The sequence below is a fragment of the Vipera berus genome (assembly GCF_964194415.1).
Source record: "Vipera berus genome assembly, chromosome: 2".
Taxonomy (NCBI): domain Eukaryota; kingdom Metazoa; phylum Chordata; class Lepidosauria; order Squamata; family Viperidae; genus Vipera; species Vipera berus.
Window position 1 is genome coordinate 234,461,187 of NC_138203.1, and position 25,145 is coordinate 234,486,331.

At 41.0% G+C, this 25,145-nt stretch overlaps 1 protein-coding gene across 5 annotated transcripts in view; it reads left to right on the top strand.

Moving 5' to 3' along the window:
- SLC26A6 (solute carrier family 26 member 6) overlaps positions 1–19,459 on the top strand; it is a 39,225-nt gene extending 19,766 nt beyond the window's left edge. For 4 of the 5 annotated variants that reach the window (XM_081321013.1, XM_081321015.1, XM_081321014.1 and 1 more), the window contains 13 exons: positions 77–224; positions 937–1,050; positions 3,391–3,468; positions 3,876–3,971; positions 5,586–5,692; positions 6,849–6,918; positions 8,159–8,251; positions 10,746–10,829; positions 11,474–11,542; positions 13,009–13,209; positions 14,233–14,287; positions 16,221–16,357; positions 18,127–19,459. In XM_081321013.1, coding sequence (XP_081177139.1) covers positions 77–224; positions 937–1,050; positions 3,391–3,468; positions 3,876–3,971; positions 5,586–5,692; positions 6,849–6,918; positions 8,159–8,251; positions 10,746–10,829; positions 11,474–11,542; positions 13,009–13,209; positions 14,233–14,287; positions 16,221–16,357; positions 18,127–18,150 — 1,276 coding nt within the window. In that variant the 3' untranslated portion in view covers positions 18,151–19,459. Of the gene's footprint in view, positions 1–76; positions 225–936; positions 1,051–3,390; positions 3,469–3,875; positions 3,972–5,585; positions 5,693–6,848; positions 6,919–8,158; positions 8,252–10,390; positions 10,665–10,745; positions 10,830–11,473; positions 11,543–13,008; positions 13,210–14,232; positions 14,288–16,220; positions 16,358–18,126 lie in introns of those variants that run through there. The other variant, XM_081321016.1, reaches the window with a different exon arrangement.
- The last annotated feature ends 5,686 nt before the right edge of the window (positions 19,460–25,145 follow it).

Sequence of the window (25,145 nt, forward strand, 5' to 3'; positions counted from 1 at the left end):
CTGTTCCTCTCTTGTTTTGCCTTGTGATACCTGTACAACAGTATTGCCTTGCGGCATCTATGTTTCCTTACCACAGATTGAGATCTCCTGAAGCCCCCAATGGAAGCTGGTTTGGGCAGGTGATAGGGAATGCTTTTGCCATTGCTATTGTTAGCTATGTCCTTTGCATCTCCCTTGGGAAAATCTTTGCTCTGAAGCACGGTTATAGTGTGGACAGCAACCAGGTAAGACATTTGTTATGCTTTCATTATCTTGGCTTCCTGGCTTCACCCCCCCCCTCTCTTTGCCTTGATTTTATTTTCTTTCTTGATTGTCTTGTCCACTATCTATTTACTCCTGTTGCAGGTAGTCCTCAATTTACAACCAGTTGCTTAGCAACGGTTCAAAGTTACGAAGGACTCTTCCAGGAATAATAACAACCCAGCTTTTAAATTTCAATGGCTGGCACACACACGTACACACACACACACACATGCAGCGCCATGAGTGTAGATCAGACACTCAGCAACTGGTCTGAATTTATGGTTATTTGCAGCATCCTGCATTTACATGATCACATTTTACAATGGTTTTGTCAAAACCTGGCATTTACTTCCAGTTTTCGCCCAAACCGCTCCATAACAAACCATTGATTCACTAAACAATTGCGGTGCTTGCTTAACAACTGCAGCAAACTGCTTTATGACTGCAGTTTACTTAACAACTGCCACAAAAACGATTGTAAAATTAGATTAGTCGTGCGGGTGACCCATGTTATAACTATTGTGACTTACAGCAGTAATGGGCAGGCTCCATTAAAGTCCTAAATCGAGAACTACCTGCACTGTATTTCTAAGTCAAGAGATGGGCATATAGCCATCCCAAAGCCTCTTCCTATTTTTTCCCCCCTCTCCAAATAAAGAAACATACATTGACTTCTTCTCAACTCTCTTGCAGGAACTGATAGCCTTGGGACTCAGTAACACCGCTGGTAGCTTTTTCCATTGCTACAGCATCAGCTGCTCCATGTCCCGCTCCCTAGTACAAGAAAGCACAGGAGGACACAGCCAGGTAAAGGCCAGATAAGCCTTTTTCTGATAGGAGGAAGTAATTGTGCAGAAGTTGAAATCAATCAAATGGATGGACAGCAGACCAGACCTGCAGAGAGCTCAGTGGGAACTAATTGAAAGGCATGCTGGGATAGATGAGTTCACTCTGATGAATGCAGTGGTGCAGTTGGCTTTAGAAATCACATCAATTTGTCTTGCAGTGGACTGAGGGAGGGTTTATTTATCCTGAGAAGATAATTGTATTTATATTATGAGACATTAATAAGCTACTTACATTTAGGGTATTTTTTAGCGTTTTTCCGAGTGGGCCATGAATCTGCTCACAAATATTAAGTAGCCTTGGATATGCTACTGAAATTAACATGAAGTTCAAACTTTTATTTTATCAATATTCTCTCTGAATGCACGAGACAATAACTTATTAAGGGCTGCTTGCTTTCCTGCTTTCAAAAAAAACCCAGTATCCACCATGACCACAAAAGTGGTCAGTTTTCTACAGATCGTTTGGCACTATGACTGCCTCTATCTCCAGACTGCTCAGACAATTGGAGTGACGGGAAATATTGCTCAAGACTAAGCAAATAGTAAAAGTAAATATGTCTTGAATTGAGACAGAGGCCCACTGACTGTGGATAAATATATGCAGTTTTCTGATAGCGATATGGAAGGAGTTTTCCATTTACTTCCTTTTTTCTTTTTACTTTCCAGTTGTAGTATCACAGATTGTGAGATTTAGAAAGTACCTTTGGAGATCATCTTGTCCAACCTCCTGCCCAGTGCAGGAATCAATTATTTCAGCATCCCTCTCGGTTGGCCATCTCATCTCTTTTGAAATCCCTAGCAAGAGATCTACCGCCCCTCAAGTCAGTCTGTCCCACTGTTGAACAGCTCTCACTGTTAGGAATTTTTCCTGATGTCCAGCTAAAATCACTTTTTAAACGTATTCTTTCTTGCCTTAAGGCATATCTCTGAACAATTCTGCCTTGTATTCTATATGACCGCTCTTCTGATATTTGAGCTTCTCTTGCAGCCTTCTTTTCTCCAGACTAAACCCATCCATTGCCTCCAACCATTTGTCATAGGTTCTTCCTTCTGAGACCTTTATCATCATGGTTGCTATCCTTTAGACTCCTTCAGTTGTCAATATACCTCCTAAAATGCAGTAACCAGGATGCAACATTCTCAGAGGAGATGTCAATATCCCATCCAAGATTTTCTAGTTTATAGGCTATCCAGTGGTGGGATTCAATTATGTGAACAACCGGTTCTCTGTGTGGATGCTGCTTCCGGAAGTCCATTCTGGGCCTGGCCAACAAAAAATTAGCTACCGGTTCTACTGAAGTGGTGCAAACTGGCTGAATCCCACCACTGAGTCTACCCAAAACAGAGTCAAGAGGATTGATTCCTCTACATTTTCACATTTCACTGTTGCAGCCTAATATTGGTATGTGTGTGCATGTATGTTTGCAGCTACATCACATTATTTGCTTATGTTCACATTGTGTTACATTCAAATCCTGTCTCGTGTAGCACTGCCACATCCAATATTCACACCTTAGACTTTTTGTAACAAAATATAAGACAAAACTACGCTGATAACCATCTTTCTGCCCTGTGTTCCAGCTTGTCAAGAATCACCCACATCATCTCCTAAAGGGTCTGCTGTTCTCCCTATCTTTGCATCTTCTGCAAATTTTACAATCTTTTTAAATCTCTTTGTACAACTCATTTTTAAATATATGGGCCAACATGGGTCCTAAAATGGAGTCTGCAGTACACCACTTGACACTTTTGTATATCTAGTTTGATTTTAAAAAATCATGAACATATGTTTATAAAATACAATTTTTCAACCGGCTCTATATTCATGTAATAGTGGTATAGTTCAGCCTAGTTTACTAGAATCAAAGTACACTCTTCCATGGCAATCTCCTAAACTGGTCTCTCTATGAAAAAAGGGAAATCACACTGGATGGGCATGACTTGTTCTTGATAAACCTGTGCTGCCAAGCAAGACATTGTCTTCTGAATGCTCACAACCTGTCTAACAATCTGTTCCAGAGTTTTGTTCAGTATCAGCTTCATACTGACCGATCAGTCGTTACACAGGTTCTTTTTTTTCTATTTTCACAGTTCTAAAACTTTGTGTGGTCTCCCATCCATGTAATAACCAGGCCTGACCCTGCTTAGTTTTAGGCCCAAAGCCAGCCAAGTGCTACCACCCAATGTCTTTAAAACCTGATAAAAAGCTGAAAATGGAAGAAAGTGAAATTTGGGGTTATTTTCTTGCTTCGTGCAGCCTTGCTTTGTATTCAGTTGTTCCCTGTTATCTACTTTGCAGATGGCCTCCGTCATCTCCTCTCTCATCATCCTGGCCACCATTTTGAAGATTGGAGAGTTTTTCCACGAACTACCCAAAGTATGTTCCAAAATTAGGCTGTTCTTTTTAAAAAAAATATCATTGAGATACAGTAGATATTGAAGGAAACATTCTCCAAATACAGTGGTAATATCAACATATCTCTTTGTGGTATTTACATCATTGTAGAAAAGGTTTATACTGTACTTAAGGGACCCAGATTGTTGGGGGCAATTAAGCTGACTTTGTAATAATGCCGCTTGGGGTGTGTGTGAAAGCCCTAATAAGCAGGCATATACATAGAATGAAGGCTACTGCTAAGCTTGTAAGCCGCCCTGAGTCTTCGGAGAAGGGCGGGATATAAATGGAATTTAAGAAAAAAAGTTTCTTCTGTTCTTACTCATTACTTGAATTAAAACTGCCTGCTCTAGGTATTATTAAATAGCATCTTTGCCATTTTCTTTTAGGCTGTCTTAGCGGCCATTGTTATTGTCAACTTGAAAGGCATGTTCAAACAGTTCAAAGATATTCCTGCACTTTGGAGATCTAATTTTACCGACCTGGTAAGTAGGAGAAAACTTCAACAGGAATCAGAAGGCAAGAAGAGACTGATGGATGGCCATAAATTCTGCTCTGTATGAGGAGCTAATCTAGATTATGCATGCAGCAGGGATACACGATGCAGTTCTCATACTCAGAAACAGGAGAGAATGATAGTATTATGTAAGGGACAGCCAGGGAGAAAAACTCCAGCAAAACTGTGCTAATTTTCAACAGCATTATAGAAACAAGTAGATGAAGAAATAAAATAGCAAACAAAAAACTGACTTCTCCCCACCACCACCACCACCCAACATTGCTACAACTGATAGTGTATTGCACTATATCTAAGAGAAATAATCCTGTTTCTAGAGAGCAGCAAGCAATGCCATGTGGCACCTACAGTTTTATTCTATAGTTTGGGAGGCCATTTACCTATAATGATAATGCAGAACCTTGGACAAAGAAATCTTAACATACTTAGAAAAATGATGTGCTAGAACTAGTTTTCAAGATATGCCAGCTTTTTTTCTCTATGGAAAGATTAAAACCATCTCATAATTACAGGGCATTCAGATATAAGAGTCTTCATGTCTTAGTAATTACTATTAGTAATTACTTTGTCTAACCCATAAATTGTAGATCATCCACTTCTATAGATTTGAGGCTGTTACACATAGATTCCCAAAGACAAGGAGACTGGATATGTTCCATACTTTGGTAGGTGAGATAATAATGACGGTGATGATATATTAAAATTGAATGCTACCCAACTCTCAACAATTCTGGGCAGCTGACAAAAGTCAAATAAAGCAATTACAATGCAACATTTTTTAAAAAATAAAGATGAGAACTGCGATTAAGGTAGTCCAAAGTAGGGGGTAATATATGAAAAAGGGTTTTTTTTCAGGCTCCCACAACACCCACCTCACATGGTCTTTTCAACAAGAATGCACAAGACCACACTGCAAACACCCAGAATCAAGCTAGGTAGAGCTTTAACATTAATAACAAGCACTTCCAATGGCTTCTGTAAATCAGCAGCCTTGGGGGTCACTGCAATATTGGTGTCCAATGGCGGGATCTGTCCTTTTGATTGGCAAATTGGAGAAACAGTTCTATCGATTGTAGCATCCAATAGAAAAAAAAAACCTCATGAAGAGGGTGTTGCAGTAATCTCACTACAAAGTAATTTGTACTTTCAAAGCACCTACTACAGTATATATTGTTTCACATCATTGTTCTACTGCCTCCTCCTCGTGCCGTTTTAAAATCTTTTATGAAGTGATTCTAGTTCCATGTTATTTTTTATGCTGTAAGTTTTGCAAAATGGTGTTTTTTTTTCTTCATATTTATTTATTCCATAGCTAAGACATAATAGAACAATAACAATGTCCTATAGGGTTATTAAAAAGCATCTCAATAGTCCACCTGACATAAATCAATTGCTTTCAACTTCTTGGATGACTTGACAAGGTTAGTCAGGACCACTGGCCAGCTGCAATTTTGCACCAATTCACATTTGCTAATATAACTCAAAAATAATAGCTACTGAATGACTCCCTCTTCTAAAATTGAATGGAAATTTAGGTGATGCCTTCAGTACTGTTGTTATTCTCTCATTCTCCTGCCTCCAGCTTATCTGGCTTGTAACTTTTGTCACTACGGTACTCTTGAATCTTGACTTGGGACTGGCAGCAGCTGTGACATTTTCACTCTTCACTGTCATATTCCGGACTCAGATGTGAGTATTACACTAGCTGGCAAGAGGATGGGAGAAATAGATTTGGGAAATGCTTTTTGCTAGACTTTTATACTGCAGCAGTATAAGGCATTTATATTCTGCCCCATTTCAAAAGATTCAGGTTGGTTTGTTCAAAGATAAGGTCGTATTTAGAAACTGAGAAGCAGAACTGTGCTAAAGTAAGGCAAGTAATATCAAACATTTTTTTTTAATCAGAGTGTGTAAGCCAAAGATAAACATGGGAACTGTGGTCCCTTAAAGCTTCTGAATTATACTTCCCAGATCTGTCAACATTGTCCATTTTGCCTGGATGTTCTGGAGGTGAAGTTCAGTATCTAACAGAAGACAGACTCCATCTTACTATTGGTGGAACTTCCAATTTCAGTACATATACATAATTAAATCAAAACACTGTTATTACAATGAACCAAGAAAAGCACCTTATATCTGTAAATAGAACCATTTAACTATATGCTTAGTCTATATGTTTAATCTAAACCAGTGGTGGTGAACCTATGGAATGCGTGCCAGAGGTGGCACTCAGAGGCCTCTCTGTGGGCACATGCGCCGTTGCCCCAGCAGAGTTCGCCAGAATAGCGAGCACATGGCATTTGGAAGCGACAGGGCAGGAAGTGAGCAAACAATCTCACTTGACCACTGCAGCCATGCCCACCCAGTGGGCCAGGCCTCCCTAGCCCTGCCTGAGGGCACCACAATGCTGATGCAGCCCTGGCATTTTGCGATAAATACGTGGGTTTTAGGTTGCAGTTTGGGCACTCGGTCTCTAAAAGGTTCACCATCACTGATCTAAACTGTGCTAATTGAACAGAGTTAAGGCGTAAGCCATTCTTTTTGTATAATCAAAGTATAAATACTCAAAAGGTTGTGTTACATCCCTTTTCATCATTGCAATCTATCAGTATCATTGGTAACATTCAAAAGAGTCATCATACTTGGCTGGCTTTATCTAAGATTACTTATATAAACAATTACTGTACTAGATAATCCAAGAAAGAAACTTTAACATATAATTATATAAAGCAAGCAGCTTCTTTGTCCATGAGGAATTCCAGATATGGATGTCACAAAGGATCTATTGTGAGAGCAGGTTAAAACCTTTGCTAACCTTTTTTTCTCTTTTATTACCTTCCCTAAGGCCTTATTATTCCATTTTGGGACAAGTGTCCACCACAGGAATTTACAAAGACATTGCTGAGTATCATAAAGTAAGTATGTCATGAAAATATATAAGTTTAATAAATATAAAACGATTAAAGGAGATGGTTGTCCAGAACTGCGTAGGAAAAGATATTTATTTACAATTAAACTTTCTATGCCACTCTTTCCGGACTGGCTCTGAGCAACTTACAAGGGAGGATTAAAGAGATTTTTTTAAAAAAACAGGCAATACAAACAATATTGTGGAGTACTTGGTACTCTCTGAGCTTGGTTGTTTGCCTGCAGACGTTTCATTACCTGAGTAGGTAATATCATCAGTGCTAGTGACTGTGGGGTTTGCTCCCTATTTATATTCAGTGGCTTGCCCTGGCAGTTTTGGTGGGAATGTGGTTCTCTCCTCGGTAGTTCCTTGATTGTTTCCTGTTTGATTGTTCCTCTGGAATTAATCCCTGCTTATCTTATTGCAACATTAGTATAATAAATATCTACCATGGGCCGGGCCAAATAATATCTCCTGATGGTGTTATTGAATAGCCAAGTTTTTATAGTCCTATGCAGTGCTTTTTTTGTAACAGAAAAAGGTGCCGGAACTCACACATGTCATACAATCCGCCTTGCCTACCCTACAAGGTTCCATCCAAAAAAGGTGCCGGAACTCCATTCTGAGCGTTCTATGACAAAAAAAGCCCTGGTCCTATGAAAATCCACCAGGGAAGAAGTATTGCAGATCGGAGTGGGCAAGAAGACTACAAATGCAGACCACCACTGTGAAGGCCCAATTAAGCCCTGATCCTTGCAGTGGCAAAGTCCGTATTGTGCTTATTAATCCTCTGGGAAACCTCCTCTAGCCAAGAATTACAGTTATTATGTTGGGTTTAAATGACACAGCTGACACGCCTGCCTGTGATCTCTGAGAAATTATCTGCCCAGCAAAACAACGGAGAATGATCAGTAAAGCTGTTGTGCTTACAATCTTCTTGTCCAACATTTCTGCTTCTTTTGTTGAGGCTGGTCTCCTGCCAGTCTTTTCTTTCTTATTATGTGAAATATATATATTCTAAATTATAATGGCCTGATCAGGATTGGAACCATCATGTCTGGATTGGAGAAGATTCCCACCATCTTTAGATCTTATTTTACACATATCTTAATGTTCCTGATTTATCTTTAAAAATAAATAGATGGTGTTCCTGATCAAATTCTATTTATTCTGGTCTTTATATATTAGCCCCATACTAACTCCCTTTTCCTAACATTTGTGTTCCTTCCTTCCTCCCCTCCCCGCAGGCTAAGGAAATACCAGGTGTGAAAATTTTCCACTCCTCTGCTACTATCTATTTTGCTAATGCTGAATTGTATGCAGAGGCCCTTAAAAGAAAGGTGAGAAAAACTTTAGAGTTTGCTCTTAGTATTTTCTTGGTTGCTCATCTATGACCTCTAAAATAGCTTTGGGCTATATTCCACTTAGAAGGAATCAAGAGACAGATACTCTTTCAACTCCTGCGTGGGAGTGCTCTTGTAGTATATTAATTCATCCTTGGCCTTCATCTTTGCTCAAGAAAAAAGAAGTGCATTTTTATTCTGCATATAAAGCTGTTACAAAATGATCAAAAGCTCAGAATTAAAGCAGCAACGTTGAAGGCAGGGTAGGGGGTCACCCTGCATTTCTTATCGAAATCCACACTTGGGCATACACAAACACACACACACACACGTGTGTGTGTGTGCGTGTGTGTGTGTTTGTGTATGTGAGAGAAAGAGAGAGAGAGGGTTCCAATAGACAGAGACAAATAAAGCAGAACTCTGAGGCTTGTGAATTCCTCAAAGAACATGTTTATTGGTTACCAAGTATCAACATGGTCAAAAGCGAAACCAAGTCTAAATTTCCCAGTAAAAATTACCCAATTACAAAGTGTGTGTGTGTGTGTATGTACAGTATGTGTAATGTTTTTGGATTGCTAACAAAGAATTAAAGGGAGACTGATATGGCCATTTCAAACTCATTTGTTCTCATCAGTCAGCCATACCCTTCTGAGATTCGAATCTCAGAAGGGTATGGCTGACTGATGAGAACAAATGAGTTTGAAATGGCCATATCAGTCTCCCTTTAATTCTTTGTTAGCAATCCAAAAAAATTACACAAATATGAGTTGCCACAGTTGCGACTACAGCTTGTGGATGGCCTTAGGTTAGGCTGAAACAGGCAATAAGGTTTGGCCCGTATTTGGGCCGGCAAGGTATTCTAAAATACTTAACAAATACTTAGTATATATATATATATATATATATATATATATATATATATATATATATATATATATATATAAAGGTAAAGTTTCCCCCGCACATGCGTGCTAGTCATTTCCAACTCTAGGGGCCGGTGCTCATCTCCATTTCAAAGCCGAAGAGCCAGCGCTTGTCCGAGGACGTCTCCGTGGTCATGTGGCCGGCATGACTAGATGACAAAGGCCCACAGAACACTGTTACCTTCCCACCGTAGTGGTCCCTATTTTTCTACTTGCATTTTTACGTGCTTTCGAACTGCTAGGTTGGCAGAAGCTGGGACATATACATACACACACATACATACATACATACATACACACACACACACATTCCATTGGGCTAAAATATGTTTTTAATTGATGATTCAGACTAGGAAAAATTTATAGAAATTTCAGTTTGCCCAGCCGTCTCAATGTTGCTGTTCTGATTAAATTTTGAGTTGACTTTCCCTGTTTACAGTTGGTGTGCCATCTTCTCATTTAGGGTTTCCAAGGTGGTGCATAACTGATGATAAAAAAAATAAAAATAAAATAATACTGGTGGATGAATAGACTGTGGGAGATGTCAAAAGCTGGGGAAAACAAATTGGTGGCTTTCCTAAGGCACAAGAGATAATATCTCTTGTAGAGATCTCCTCCCCAGAAGCCTTCTTCCCATCCCCAAAACCTTCTGCCACATTCCCAGAAACCCAGAGGGCGGGCTCTGAGGAAGAGCTTTGTGAACGATGACAAGTGGACATAAGAAAAGCCATTTCCAATCCACTCCCCACCTGCCCACAGCACGTCCAAGGCTGTTTAAGTAAATAGCAGCTCCCTGAATTGTACTCAGAAATTGACCAAAAACTAATAAAGCTCTTTATCAGGGATCCACCATCTTCTTAATCAATGGTTGGTGCCAGTTAATATCTTCTGCTTTGAAATAAATTGTTTCTAGGCTGTCCCCACAGCAGATCCTTATAATGGCCCAATGTAATCATGAGCTCATGTATTGCTTTCTCTCTCCAAAAAGACTGTCACTCCAGGATGAGTAAAAGAATCAGTGAGCACTGAGTAAATATACAAGTAGTAAAATAAGGGGTTAATACAAGCCCTTACCCACTCACTGTCTTTCAGTACTGTATGACAATATTTTTTTCCAATCATTTTACCCATTGAAGTCAGGGGCCCAATAAAATGAAGCGTGAGGGAAAATGCAAAACAACTGTTTTTATTTCAGTGAAACTTTTCTTATCAGATAGCAGTCCATCGGATTATTTCAAATATCAACTCATACCTTAAATGGGATCTTCTCAGTGTCTGCACCCCACCATCTGAAGCTTCTTTTAAGAAGCCTGGTGGAATGAAAATGAGCAAAACGAGTCCAGGAGTATCTGCAGGATATGATAAAAAAAAATCAAGATGGGAAACGTAGAAAAGCTCTGCCTGGCTTTGATGTGCGTCGCATGGTGCAAGGCATATCAAAGACAGACAGAGCTTCAACCACACCACGGTATCGGGCATCTTGACTTTTTGACCGTAGCCCATCACGCATCAGAAAACTGATAGCTGTCCATTGCATCCTGGGATGTAAGTACTTCTCTCTTTTATAGTGTGGCATTGATGTGTGCCGTCTCATTGAAAAGAAGGTGAAAGCTCTGAAGAGGAAGCAAAAGAAAGACAAAAAAGAAGCCAAGGTACCTTTTCTGACTAGTGTTTTTTTCTTCTTCTTCTTCTTCTAAATTCCAAGAGGACTATTTTCCACAAAGACACCTGGATCTGGTTTTATCTATAGATAAAAAAGGATGAAGGGGTTTAGACTAACCTTCGCTAATCTGGAGCCCTTCAGATATTTTCTATACTGCATTCTCATTCACAAATAGACATGGATAAAGCTGGAGACAATGGCTGGCTGGATTGTACTGCTGTATCACTATATTTTCCATACATGATATAGAAAACTCTTACGCTCAGAGCACTGCTGCATTGCAACTCTCTGTTTTATTGACAGAGAACAGAACAAAAATCCTAAGAATCAGGTTTAGCCAAAATCAATATCCTTATCAGTTCTACATCAACAGTCCATGTGAAGAAAAACAAGGTCTTTATTCAGCTTTGGGTAGCACACCACTATTTGTTCACATACTGTACTGGACTCTCATTTGTTTTAACTATGGCTTGTGCAATAAGCTACCATGGCATGGCACCAACATACCATGGTCCTAACTTTTGATATTTTCTTCCTTGATCCAGAATTAATTGTATGATTCTTAAAATGTCATATGAAGAAAGAGTTCTGTGAGGATTGTGATCTATATTTTCTTCTTGTTTTTGGTAACAGAAAACTGCTAAAAAATCTGGAGAAAACAACGCTGGATTTGAGGATGTAGAGATGGATGCAAAGTCACAAGTACTGTACCATGTACAATCATTTTAAAAAGAGAAAGTGCAGACAACATTGCCCTAGGGCCTAGGCATTTAGGCAGTGGTGGGATTCAAATATGTGAACAACTGGTTCTCTGTGTGGATGCCGCTTCTGGAAGTCCATTCTGGGCCTGGGCAACAAAAAATTAGCTACCGGTTCTGCTGAAGTGGTGCGAACCGGCTGAATCCCACCACTGCATTTAGAACATTATTATACCTGAGTAAACCCATTGTATACTGTATGTATGTATTTCTGTGTAAATGAGCACCTTTGGCTTCAAAACCCAGCAAAATAGAGATTAAATGTTGAATAACCATGCAACAAAAGTGGTAAGTCTTTGCTGAGCTTCATAAGTATGGATTTACAAGTGACACTTTCTCCAGCCAAAGTTTTCAAAGATCTGAGATTTCAGATCAAACCTGGGATTGAGAGGGAAGTCTCTAGGTGGAGGCTAAAGAGGTACAGCTATCCCATTCAATTCACAGAGATGCACCTGATGAAATCATACTTATATTTACCAGTACAAGGCAACTTTTTACTTACAGTGCTAACATTTAGTTGATCCACACAATCCCTTCCCACAAATGGATTTCTTACTGATTTCTCTGGACCTAATTTTCATTATTCTAAGCAGTGCCTGATCATATGCAGAAGTTGTGGGAGCTTCATCACTTGAAGCTTTCAAGAAGAGACTTGATTGCCATCTGTCAGAAATGGTGTAGTAGGGTCTCCTGCTTGGGTGGGGGAGGTTGTACTAGATGACCTACAAGGTCCCTTCCAACTCTGTTATTCTAATCTATTCTATTCTTATTTGTGCAGGAAGAAATCCAATAGGTACCCTATATAATATATCCATAATAAGTTTCAATAAATGTATCTTTTGAACATTTGATAGATGGAATTCTGAGATGTTGTACCTCTGTGTTCACATACACACACATGCAGTACAACATCTCAGAATGCATGTGTGTGTGCGCACGCACACATACACACACACACACACAGAGAGAGAGAGACTTAATTGCTCTCAAGAACCAAAAAGTAGTGAGATGCTGTTTACTAGGTTACCAAGTTGCCATGACAGTACTTTCAACATGACACAACCACTACTAAGATCAATACAGGAAGGAGCTATTTCTGCTTTAGATTTCTCGTTTCTTTCACCAAGTTTGTTCATATTTTTTCCTGAGGAAATTTACATACCCCCTATGACCTTGTTCATTTCCTCAAAAAACTAGCATCTGAACCCTCTGATGTTGCAAATACTTTTCTGGGTTCTAAGGTAACGTGTGAGAACCCAACATATGATTATGATCTATCCACAGAAAGGGATTTCCTGTTTCCAGTAGAACTCAATCCACACCTCTCACATTCCACAAAATACTCTTAATAGCAAAAGACAACCTGGAGAATCCCTCCAAGTAATCAACTCTATTTTTCCTTTCTTGCAGGAACCAGAGGAAGGCAGAGTAGATACTGAGATCAATGGAACTGTGGTGGCCTGGGATACCCCAAGTCACCCCCAGCCACAATCTTGTGGCAAACCCAGTTTAAATGGTCTGGGGCTGGAAAAGCCTTCTATCCACTCAATCATTCTGGACTTCAGCTCTGTCACCTTTGTGGACACTGTCTCCATAAAGACCTTAAAAAATGTAAGGAAAAGGAAAGCTTTCAGATGTATGGCTGTGCCCCATTTGGGAAGAAAGGCCCACTGACCTTGTAGGAGGGAGGTGCAAGGAATAAATGCCACTGCCCATATGAAGTGTGGGTTTAACTGCTTTCTTTTCCTGCTGCGATTCTGTCAGAAAATCCACATTTGTTCCAATGTCCTGTTTGTTGGAGGGAAGAAACTGTAAAAGTAGTGCTTTCTTTCTGAATCAAGAAAGTCTGGAAATTCCCTTGTGGTATTCTCCAAGAAAAATTATTTGATTTCCTGCTTCAAAATCACCATGATGATGAAATTGTTTATAATCTTTTACCACCTTCTACCTTTCCCTATAAATTGCCCATCTAAAAAATGTGACTCTCTAGCCCTTAAAGATCATAGAGATCTTGAGATTCCATGAATGTAACATCTACTGTATATGTATTTGTCACATGTAGAGAATGCTAAAATTGATCATGTTCTCCTGTTGAGTTCTGGACTTAAGGAGGTTATGAGTTCAGTACAATTTCTGACCTCCTAAAAACGGCTCTCCTGCATCTTCCTGATTGCTTTAAATCAATTTCTCTCATTCAGACACTTTTCCCCAGCATGCATGTGCATGCTGTAATCGAAATGGCTGGCAAGAACTCAAAATGCCAAGAAAGCATTTATTTCCCCGGCTTTTCAGAAATAAGATTCTTTCCTGTGGCAGATTGCTCATGGACACTGCTGCTTCACTAAACTTAAAAGGATTGAAAGAACAAATGAAGGGGGATAATATGACTTTTGTGAAATAACTTTCTAGTAAATCCTTTTCAACTGTGCACCTTCCCACTGTGATGGACTTTACAGTAACTCCCTTTAGCATGCTCTTGGGGGATAATGGGAATCAAACACCAAAACATCTGGATCATGCTATCTTAAAGGAAAGCTCCATTAGCAGTTTTCTTCCTAGCCTAAATTGACCAGCTGGGAAAACACAGGCATTTATATTTCAATCCTCATGTTTCTGCTTTGTTGCCTTCTGCAGATATTTAAAGATTTTCAGGAGATTGAAGTGGATGTGTTTCTTGCTGGTTGCCATGGTAAGAAAGACCCAGGAAGTCGTTGCCTTGGGAGTGGGTGTACTTTGAATCAAACATTCCTCTTTTGGCTTCAGGTCTGGCTCTTGTGTGTCAGTCCAGGTCTGTCTCATGGGAGTGTTGAAGGAAAAAATCTTCATCAGGGTCCAGTCCAAGCTGGGAGATTAAGCAAAATGGAGACTGCTTTAGAAAGAAGATTGCAGTTTATTGGAGAGGACAGCCAGACAGAAAGATGGCTCTGGGAAAAACTGACCACATGTAGCAGGGAGTGGAGGGTTTTTATACCTTCTGGTGCTCTTGAGGTTCTTTCCTGTTCCTGTTTGAGGCTTTGTATTTCCTGTGTCTTTGTATTTCCTGTTCCTTTGTATTTCCTACTTTGACCTGAGTCTGAGTGTTCCCTTTTGGTATTGGTGGGTTAATCCTATTATGTCTCCTGTCCTTAGAATTTGGGTGGGGGTATGTAGATTTTAGGTGTCTTTGTCTTCCTAATAGCTTCATGGCTCCAACCTTCCTGAATGGATTATTACATCTGCATTTCTAAAAGTTGCCGTTTGCCTAGTTTCTGCTTGGGGGAGAAGGGCTGGGGCTGGTTTCTGTCTTTTTAAAGATCTTCTCCATTATTCCTTTGGAGAAATATATTCTGCCTTTTTAATATTCTCCGAAATATTTCTATCTCAGGATTCTCCCCATAGGTGTTTATGAGTTTCAGCATTACAGGTAATCCTTGACTTACGAATGGTCATTTAGTGACCGAAGTTACCATGGACACCCACCCCCACCCCCAAAGTTACTTACGACCCTATATCAGTTCCCTCCCCGTGGTCACGTGACCACATTTTGCAACCAGCCTGCACTTATAGCCTTTTGCAGTACCCCACAGTCACAGGGCCATGATTTATGATGGTTTTTGCCAGAAACCAGTATTTGCTTCTGGTTTCCAGCAAAAATTGGCCAATGGCATACAATATACACTTAACAACTGTGACATTAACTTAACAACTGCTACATTTGGTCAATGACCACCCCAAATAAGGTTGTAAAATCGGGTCCAGTCATGTGATGATCTGCTTTACAACTGTCAAGACTTGTGACCGTAATTGCCAGGCTCAATTATAGTCTTAAGTCAAGGATTACCTGTATGAGTTTCAACAAAAGGCCAAATTAACAGGGGCTGAGCTGCAAATATGGTATGCAGAAAGCCACTGGGTGGCAGTAAGGAGACCAAAACATTCTTTGTTGCCTTTCAGTATTAATCTATAGTTCTATACCAGGGGTAGGCAACCTCGGCTCTTTTAAGACACGTCATAAAAGAGCCGAGGTTGCCTACCCCTGTTCTATACCTTTGCACCCAGATACACTCAGACTGAAAACTAGGATATATATCTCATAGTTTGGTATTATTTAAGAGGATAGCCTGGGAAAAATCATACTGTTTCCTAAGTATAAGCCAACCCTTGTTTAAATTTCTGCTAAAGCAAAAGGGAGTCTCTCCACAGCATGCCACCCACCAAGCTAATAACATTGCCTCTCCCAACTCATGACCTTCAGTTGTATTGTGCAACATTAGTTGGAAATATGAGAGTGGTAGTTCAATACAACCAGACTGGGGAAGTATATCGTATACACTGTATAGTAATAACTAGAAGTAATTTTGATCAAGGAAAGAGCATACAAAATTAGCGGGGGGTGGGGGTGGTAACAGATCCTAGTCTTGAATAGACCTTCTAGTGAGAGAGAAAAAGCAGGAAATTTGCAAAATAAATGTTCTCACCTGGCTTTATTAAAATGGGCAGATAGCTTTCCCTAGTCTTGCTCTTTGCAGATTTGTTGGACTAAATGAAAGTGACGTTGACTGGATTCATCACTAGTGTTTTCACCACAAATAGTAGATGTATGTATGGTCCTGTCAGGTAATTTACTGTTCTTCTCTCTGCAGGCACTGTCATTACCCAGCTGGAAAGAGGCAGTTTTTTCAATGAAACCATAACCAAGAACCACCTTTTTGCATCAGTGCATGATGCAATTACCTATATCGCCAGGAACCGAAAGCAGGGCATGCCACACATTGACAATGTAAGAGTTACTCGTTTTCTTAATAGCTCAGAAAAACCTACTTCTCACAGGGATCGTGGAGGTTTAGTACACTGTCTTGGTGCTATTTTGCCATCAGGCACATCTCTTGAAGCATCAGGGCCGAACTATTCACTTTCCTTGAAGATCTCATTGCATGTCTATGCCAGCACCAGTACTCGTTGGTTTTCTCCGGACTGCAGGATTTATACTCCATCTTTATAGGTAAAAATAAAGGTAAAGTTTCCCCCGCACATGCGTGCTAGTCGTTTCCGGCTCTAGGGGCCGGTGCTCATCTCTGTTTCAAAGCCGAAGAGCCAGCGCTTGTCCGAGGACATCTCCGTGGTCATGTGGCCAGCATGAATAGACGCCAAAGGCGCACGGAACGCTGTTACCTTCCCACCGTAGTGGTCCCTATTTTTCTACTTGCATTTTTACGTGCTTTCGAACTGCTAGGTTGGCAGAAGCTGGGACAAGTAACAGGCGCTCACTCTGCTACGCAGCACTCGGGATTCGACCCGCCAAACTGCCGATCTTCTGAGCCACCGCGTCCCTTCTTTCCATCTTTATACAGACCTGTAAAGGGAAAACCCTGACTCTTGGGCTAAGACGGTTCTCCCTCCCCATGCCGAATGATAATTTTTCTTCCCCATTTAATATAGTTTAAAATAATTTTTAAAAACAACCATTGCATCAAGGTAGGGCTAATGATGTGTGTGCACGTGCCTTTGAGTCAGTGTTAATTCTTGGCACTTGCCTGGACCAGATCCTGCAGTTTTCTTTGGCAAGTTTTTCAGAAGTGAATCTCTTCTATTTCTTTTTTCCTAGGGCTGAGACTGAATGACTGACCTTAAGTTGCCCAGCTGCCTTTATGCCTAACATGGGACTAGATCTCATGGTCTCTCAGTTTTTAGCCCGGTGCTTTAACCATTTATTATTTACAGAAAGTCGTTGACTTACAATAGTTCATTTAGTGACTGTTTGAAGTTACAATGGCACTGAAAAAAGTGACTTATGACCGTTTTTCATACTTACGATCATTGAAGCATCCCTATGATAATATGATCAAAATTTGGATGCTTAGCATGTGGTTCATATTTATGACGGTTGCAGTGTCCTGGGGTCATGTGATCACCTTTTGTGACCTTCTGACAAGCAAAGTCAATGGGGAAGCCAAATTCACTTAAACACCATGATACTAACGTAACAAGTGAAGTGATTCCCTTAACAACTGTGGAAAGACAGGTTGTAAAATGGGGCAAAGCTCACTTAACAACTGCCTTGCTTAGCAAGAGAAATTTTGGGCTCAATTGTGGTTATAAGTCAAGGACTATCTATATTTTATTTTATTTCAACTTAATGACTGCCCAGCTCCAGTGGACTCTGGGCAATATAGAAAACTACATGACACCAAACTGGCTAATGTGCAGACCAGGTTAAATGACTCTTGTCATGAATTCACTAGATTAGATGAGATGAGCCATTATTTCTCAAACTACCCTGTAAAGCAGGCTACAAACTGAGCTCTTCTAGGGAGGGCTTTGATTTCTCTTTAGATACTATAAAGATTGCTACGTATATGTCCATCTCCGTAGCAATTCAGTTAAAAATTACGTCAAGGTATTTTGTGTTTAGAAGTAGGAATATGATCTTCCATGGAAAGGAGGATATAAAAAGAGAATATCTGTATCCTGGATATATTTTTTTCCCTTGGTGTTTTGTCCCATGAACATGTACAGCTAATATGAGATGCTCAATCTCCATCTTTGTAGGTTGACTACAGCACTGACATGTAATCTAAGGAGCAGAAAACACGCCTATCTCTTCGAGATGATGTACTAAACTACGTTGCTAATGAGATATGATTCACCACTATTACCAATCCAGAGAAGAAGTGAACCATTACCAAGTGCAAATGCTTAAAAATTGAAAGTTGGAAATGCTTTTTCCTAGAGACTCAACTTTGGAGGATCTGAGAACTGATAGTGGCCGAGAAACTTTTGTTCTGGATTTTTGAGCACTGATTCTTCTAGTTCTCCTGAGAAAATATTTCATGGATTAGAAAAGAATCCCTCTCAGGTACTGAAACTTGTTGCTATCCCTGCTCTTGGGATAAGGATTTTCCATTCAAACCTACCACTGGATTTGGTGAGAAAACTGGGCATTTACAGCATGATTTTGCCTTTATGATGGTCATGATCAACAAGGAAAGGCAGAACATCTCTGTTACAGAAGCATCTACTCTCCATGTTTGTTCCTTCCTTCTTGGACCAAAGTTTTAATAGCAGGTCTTAGAAAAGGAGTTTTTTCATACTTTGAATTTTTTTGGTCATGCCTGGATGCCTTAATACAGAAGAAGGAGCTTTAGCCCACATGCTTTGCGCGAAGTATTCCTAATATGTCCAGTTAGAAGTATCAGATAGGCAAACAATAAGAAAGTTGAAGATCTTGATTAAGATCCTGGAAAGTCAGCATAAATCAACGTTGGTGATACTGGACACGTAAACAAGACCTCTGATTCTTCTTTCACTAATACTGCTTGATTTCAGTAGACTTGATTACAATTTACTGAGACAATGCATAAGAAACAGGAAATGGGACTTTTATTGCAAAATGGTAAGAAAGAAAGTATGCATGAATTATGAAGTCATTATTATTTCTTGGGAAGCAGGAGTTGAAATCAGAAGATAGAGATCTGGTCTTAGAAAGGTTTGGGGGGGCAGGCATCCTATTAATATGAATTAAATGTGCGTATGGGTCAGCTCTGTGAATATCAAAATGCAACAACTGTCTCCAGAAGCAGATGTTGTGAGGTGAGACTGCAAGGTGTTAGAGAATTCTGAGTTACATAACCTGCCCTGCCACATTAAGCCAGCCTGTTCAATATTTAGGCCAATAATCAGACCAGAATCCACAATGTCGATATATCCTCAGTGACCTAAGCATTTTATCAGCAGATATATCTTTATTTGACTTTTACATTTTATGCATTACTGTTTCTCATGCTTTGAATAGATATCCCCCTTTTGTTTGTTTAGCATCTAACATTAAAACATATGTTTTGTGATCTGTATACACTCAAAGTTATAATAAATATCTTTTTACTACAAATGTTGTATTTTGATAACTTTGTCAAGGTGATCCTCAGTTTCTGGCTCCTATAGTCTCCTTTGATGTTGAATACTATCTGTTATGAGAAGAGATATAAATAAACTGTTTTTTAAGTTTTAAAGTTGAAGTGGAGGTGAGCACAACAGGCAGGAGAAGTCTGAGGCCCTTGCCTAATGATGGCCTGGTCCTGGCCTAACTACCCCAGCTGGGACTACCAGAACTGCCGGCACCAAGTGATGTGGTCACGTGATGTTTTACCTCATGACTCCTTCACTTAGCAATGGAAATCCTTGTGCCAGGTATAGCAGTTAAGCACAGACTTCCTGCACTGAATACATATTAAGGGAAGATGAATTGAAAGATGTTTGCGGTTTTAAAATTGGAGGAAGGAATATCAATAAATTGCACTATGCTGATGACACTGTCCTGATAGCTAAAAAGGCAAAGGATCTGCAAGTTCCTGAATTAAAATTAAATATAAAAAAGACCAAACTAATAAAAAAATAGGTAGAGTAACCACCTTAAAATTGGCAATGAAGATTCCTCAGTGGCAGCTAGCTTCTGCCTTTTAGGATCAACCATCAACAGTAAAGGACCAACCTGTCAAGAAATATGCTGCAAATGAACACTTGGTACTGTACAGCAGCCACGAAGGCCTTAGAAAAAATATTCAGATATGATGTCTCTATCTATACCTACAAAGATGAGAATACTACTACTCATGATAGTCCCTGAGAGACTTCGTGGAAGCAAAAGTTGGACGTTGAAGTAGCAGGATAGGAAAAGCATTAATACTTTTGAACATTGGTGTTGGAGAAGAGTTTTGAGAGGAATACCACAGATAGCGGGGCGGGGGGGGGGAACCAAACCCAAACAATTGCCTCATCAGACAAATCAACCCAGAGTTTTTACTCAAAGCATAAATGACCAGATTCAAATTATCCTATTTTAGACACATTATGTGAAGATCCAGCTATCTGGAAAAAGCCCCGATGCTGGGAAAGGTGGAAGGAAAGGTGGGAGGGGGGAAGGACCAACCAGCAGCAAGGTGGATGGACTCAGTTACAGTGGCAATAGGTGCAATGTTAGAAGACCTGAGAAGACAGGTCCTTGTGGAGAAAATCTACGTGGTTGCTAGGATCAGAAACTACTCGCTGGCATTTAATCAATTCAAACACAACTGTTTCCTAAAGTTGAGGCCTAAGAATATTCAGTCTTACACGAGTCTTATTTCCTGCTCATTACATAATAGCCACAACTCATCTAAAATATGGAAAGAAGGTTAGGAATTGGCAAAAGAAAGAAAACCACCACCCTCTAGTGTACAACTGCAGAAAAGACAGATACTTTCCAAAAATTATTCTAGGAATAGATGACGTACACAGTATATCATTCAGAATAACAGAATGACAGAGTTGGAAGGGACCTTGGAGGTTATCTAGTCCAACCCCCTGCTCAAGCACGAAACCCTATACCATTTCAGACAAATGGTTGTCCAGTCTCTTCTTAAAAACCTCCAGTGTTGGAGCATTCACAGCTTCTGGAGGCAGGTTGTTCTACTGCTTAATTGTTCTAAGTGTCAGAAAATTTCTCCTTAGTTCTAAGTTGCTTCTCTCTTTGGTTAGTTTCCATCCATTGCTTCGTGTCCTGCCTTCAGGAGCTTTACAGAATACCTTCACTTCCTCTTATTTGTGGCAGCCCCTGAGATATTGGAACATTGCTATCATGTCACCCCTCGTCCTTCTCTTCATTAAAGTAGACATATCAAATTCCTGCAACTGTTCTTCAAATCTTTAGCATACAGCCCCCTAATCATCTTTGTGGCTCTTCTCTGCACTCTTTTCAGAGTCTTGATAACTTTTTTATATTGTAGCAACCAAAACTGGATGCAGTATTTCTAGTGCGGTCTTACCATGGCATCATAAAGTGGTACTAAAGCTTCATGTGATTTTATTACAGCAAAAACAGCAGCCATAGTTGTCAACAAAGACCAGCAGAGACACACGTATACACGTACACACACACACACACACACACACACACACACTTAACCATCAGTGGCCGGATGTGGGAAAATATAAAACCAAAAGTTGGGCTTTCTTTCTTTTATTGAGGATTGCTCTCTCCCTTTTTGATAAGCTTGCAAATGAGAAGACTAAGGAGAGCCATGATAGGAGTTTGTACTGATTTTAAAGGCTGTGGCTTGCAAGAGGAGACACCTCACCTTCCCACTCATGTCTTCTAAGTACTGCTGTTCTACAAGCAGGGCCCCTGCAGAAACAGAGTTATGGTCTGGTGAGATGAATAATACACATACAAATCAGTAACAGAAAGTATGAAGGTGCAGGTTTCTCCAAATGTTTTTGGAAATTGTCATGTCTGATGCCAGAATTGCCCCGATTCCTTTTCAGTGTGTATATGTGTAGAACTGACTGGTTACATTATTGCTGACAAATAATTTTGTTTCTGAGGGGTCCTTGGTGCTCTCTGAACTTGCTTCTTTTCTTGCAGACATTTCATTACCCAAACTAGGTAACATCATCAGTGCTACACTGATACACTTGCACTGATGATGTTACCTAGTTTGGATAATGAAACATCTGCAAAAAAACAAGCACGCTCAGAGAGCACCAAGAACCCCTCATATCAATCCTGAGCTACAAATATTCTCCTTTATTAGTAACTGCAAGAACTACTGTTTTTATTCCCTGTAGAGCTTTAGCATTGTTACACAGCCTGTGGTTGATGGTAAGGAGCTGTTTTCATTTTGGCAGCCAGCTTGCTTATATGCAAATACACACCTTCCAATAAAGACCTATAAAAGAGAAAAAAAAATTCAGATCACCAGATTATATATAAAATGTGTAGCCCTTTCCTAGACCAGGGGCGTCTCAAACCTCGTCCGGAGAGCAGGAGATTCAAGCAACCGAGACGAGAGCTGAGTTTCCAAAACGGTTTATTAAGCAAAAGCAAACGATCTTCAAACGGAACAAAGCCAGCGTTGGCTGCTACCCGCATCCAACGCTGTTAAATACACATTGCATGTACACACCCACGCCCCACCCAGCCGCACCCACTTCCGCCCATCCCCTACTTAACTCCCGTTTCTCCCAAACACCTCCCTTTGCGACACGCCCCGCCACCCGGCACCCTCTACCTCCCAGGTGAGTCTCCTCGCGAACGCTCGTCCCGTCGCCGCTAGTCACCACCCCCACACCAGTCCCTGATCCCGGCACCTTTGCTCCCGTTGCACACACAGCTTCACCCTGCCGCTTGCCCCCCCTTCGCAAGACCGGCAAGCCCCCAGTCCTCTTGTTTTGAAAACGGGCTCCGCTGCCGTGGGCCCCGCCCGTCAGCGCCGCAAGGGCCGATTCACCATCTGGTTTGGGCCCATGGTCCTGCGAGGCTACCGTAGCCGGCAGGACGAAGCTGAGCCCAGGACCCTGCGAGGCCACCGTAGCCGGCAGGGCGGGGCTGGGTTGCACGACGCGCGTGCGCACTGTCGGGGCTCCAGCCGGCTCGGCGTTCACGTGTGGAGGCCGTTGTTGCTGCCGCAGCCGTTGGGGCGTTCTCTCGGCCCGAGCCCCAGGAGCAGGTGATGCCGGCGGCCGTTGGGGCGTTCTCTCGGCCCGAGCCCCAGGAGCAGGTGAACCCGGCGCCGGTGAGTGTCGCGCCCGTGGCGCCGCTGGGCGTCGAGCCCGCGGGGCGCGACAGGGCGCTTTAGACAATCGCTTAAGCCCTAGTCATCACACAGCTTGACTACTGTAATGGATACCATAGTATATGGAGCTGCCCTTGAAAACTACCCAGAAGCTTCAATTGGTTCAGTAATCAGCATGCCTTGATATGCCAGTGTAACATCATTTGTCTGTTGCTCACAGTGAATTCTTCACTATCCCAGAAGTCAATACAGCTAGGCCTCATTTAGTGACTACTTTGTGTAGAGACCGTTCAGTTACAACACTGATTAAAAATAACTTTACAACTAATCCTCACATTTACAATCTTCACAGGTCTGTAAAGCAAAGGAAAGCTGAAGTAAGATCAGCAGAGACACAGTTTTATTTAGCATTTGCTTCACGCAAGGACCAAGTTGCTGGTCTCAACTGTGGCCACTAAATAAGGACTACTGCAGCTTTTCATATCTGAGAATGCTGCTGCCATGTGTTGTGAAAGTGGAATTCATGTACATCAATTATAATGACACTGGTTCCAGGCTAGACTCCAGCAGTATGTGGATGAGAACTACCAGAAGTACAGGCAGGATTTCAAAGAGGCAGAGGAACTAGAAATCAAATTGCCAACATACGCTGGATCATGGAGAAAGCTAGGGAGCTCCAGAAAAACATCTACTTCTGCTTCACTGACTATGCTAAAGCCTTTAATTGTGTGGATCACAACAAACTGTGGCAAGTTCTTAAAGAGATGGGATTACCAGACCATCTTATTTATTTGTTGAGAAACCTATATGTGGGTTAAGAAGCAACAGTGAGAACTGGACACGGAACCACTGATTGGTTCAAAATTGGGAAAGGAGTTGTATACTGTCACCCTACCTATTTAACTTATATGCAGAGCACATCATGAGAAAGGCAGGGCTAGATGAATCAAAAGTTGGAATTAAGATTACCGGGAGAAATATCAACAACCTAAGATATGCAGATGATACCACTCTAATGGCAGAAAGTGAAGAAGAACTAAAGAGCCTCGTGTTGCGGGTGAAGAAGGAGAGTGCAAAAATTGGCTTGAAACTTAACATTAAGAAAACCAAGATCATGGCATCCGGCCCTCTCAATTCCTGGCAAATAGATGGGGAAGCAATGGAGGTAGTGACAGATTTTATTTTCCTGGGCTCCAAGATCACTGCAGATGGGGACTGTAGCCAAGAAATTAAAAGACGCTCCTGGGGAGGAAAGCCATGGCAAATCTAGACAGCACACTAAAAAGCAGAGACATCACCCTGTCAACAAAAGTGCGTATAGTCAAGGCTATGGTCTTTCCAGTTGCAATGTATGGCAGTGAAAACTGGACCATAAGAAAGGCTGAGCGCCAAAGAATTGAGGCCTTTGAACTATGGTGCTGGAGAAGACTCCTGCGAGTCCCTTGGACTGCAAGGCGATCAAACCGGTCAGTCCTAGAGGAGATCAACCCTGACTGCTCTTTAGAAGGCCAGATCCTGAAGTTGAAACTCAAATACTTTGGCCACCTAATGAGAAGGAAAGACTCACTGGAGAAGAGCCTAATGCTGGGAAAGATTGAGGGCAATAGAAGAAGGGGATGACAGAGAATGAGGTGGCTGGATGAAGTCACTGAAGCAGTAGGCGTGAGCCTAAATGGACCCCAGAAGATGGTAGAGGACAAGAAGGCCTGGAGGAATGTTGTCCATGGGGTCGCGATGGGTGAGACATGACTTCGCAATTAACAAGGTATGTAAATAACATGGAAGAATATTTTAAATATAAATTTTAAAAAATCATTAAAAATGTAATCTGGGCTAGCAAGAGGGAGCCAATCACGTCTTTGTTGACCTTTTCTGTTGTTTTTTTGGGTGGGGGGGAGGAGAACTAGATATTATCAACTTCTGATTTGACATTGCTTTCTCATTCAAAATGCCAACGATCTCATTGGGACACCAAGGTCAGGAGCTACAGTACGAAAGAATTATAGCCATTGACAGATT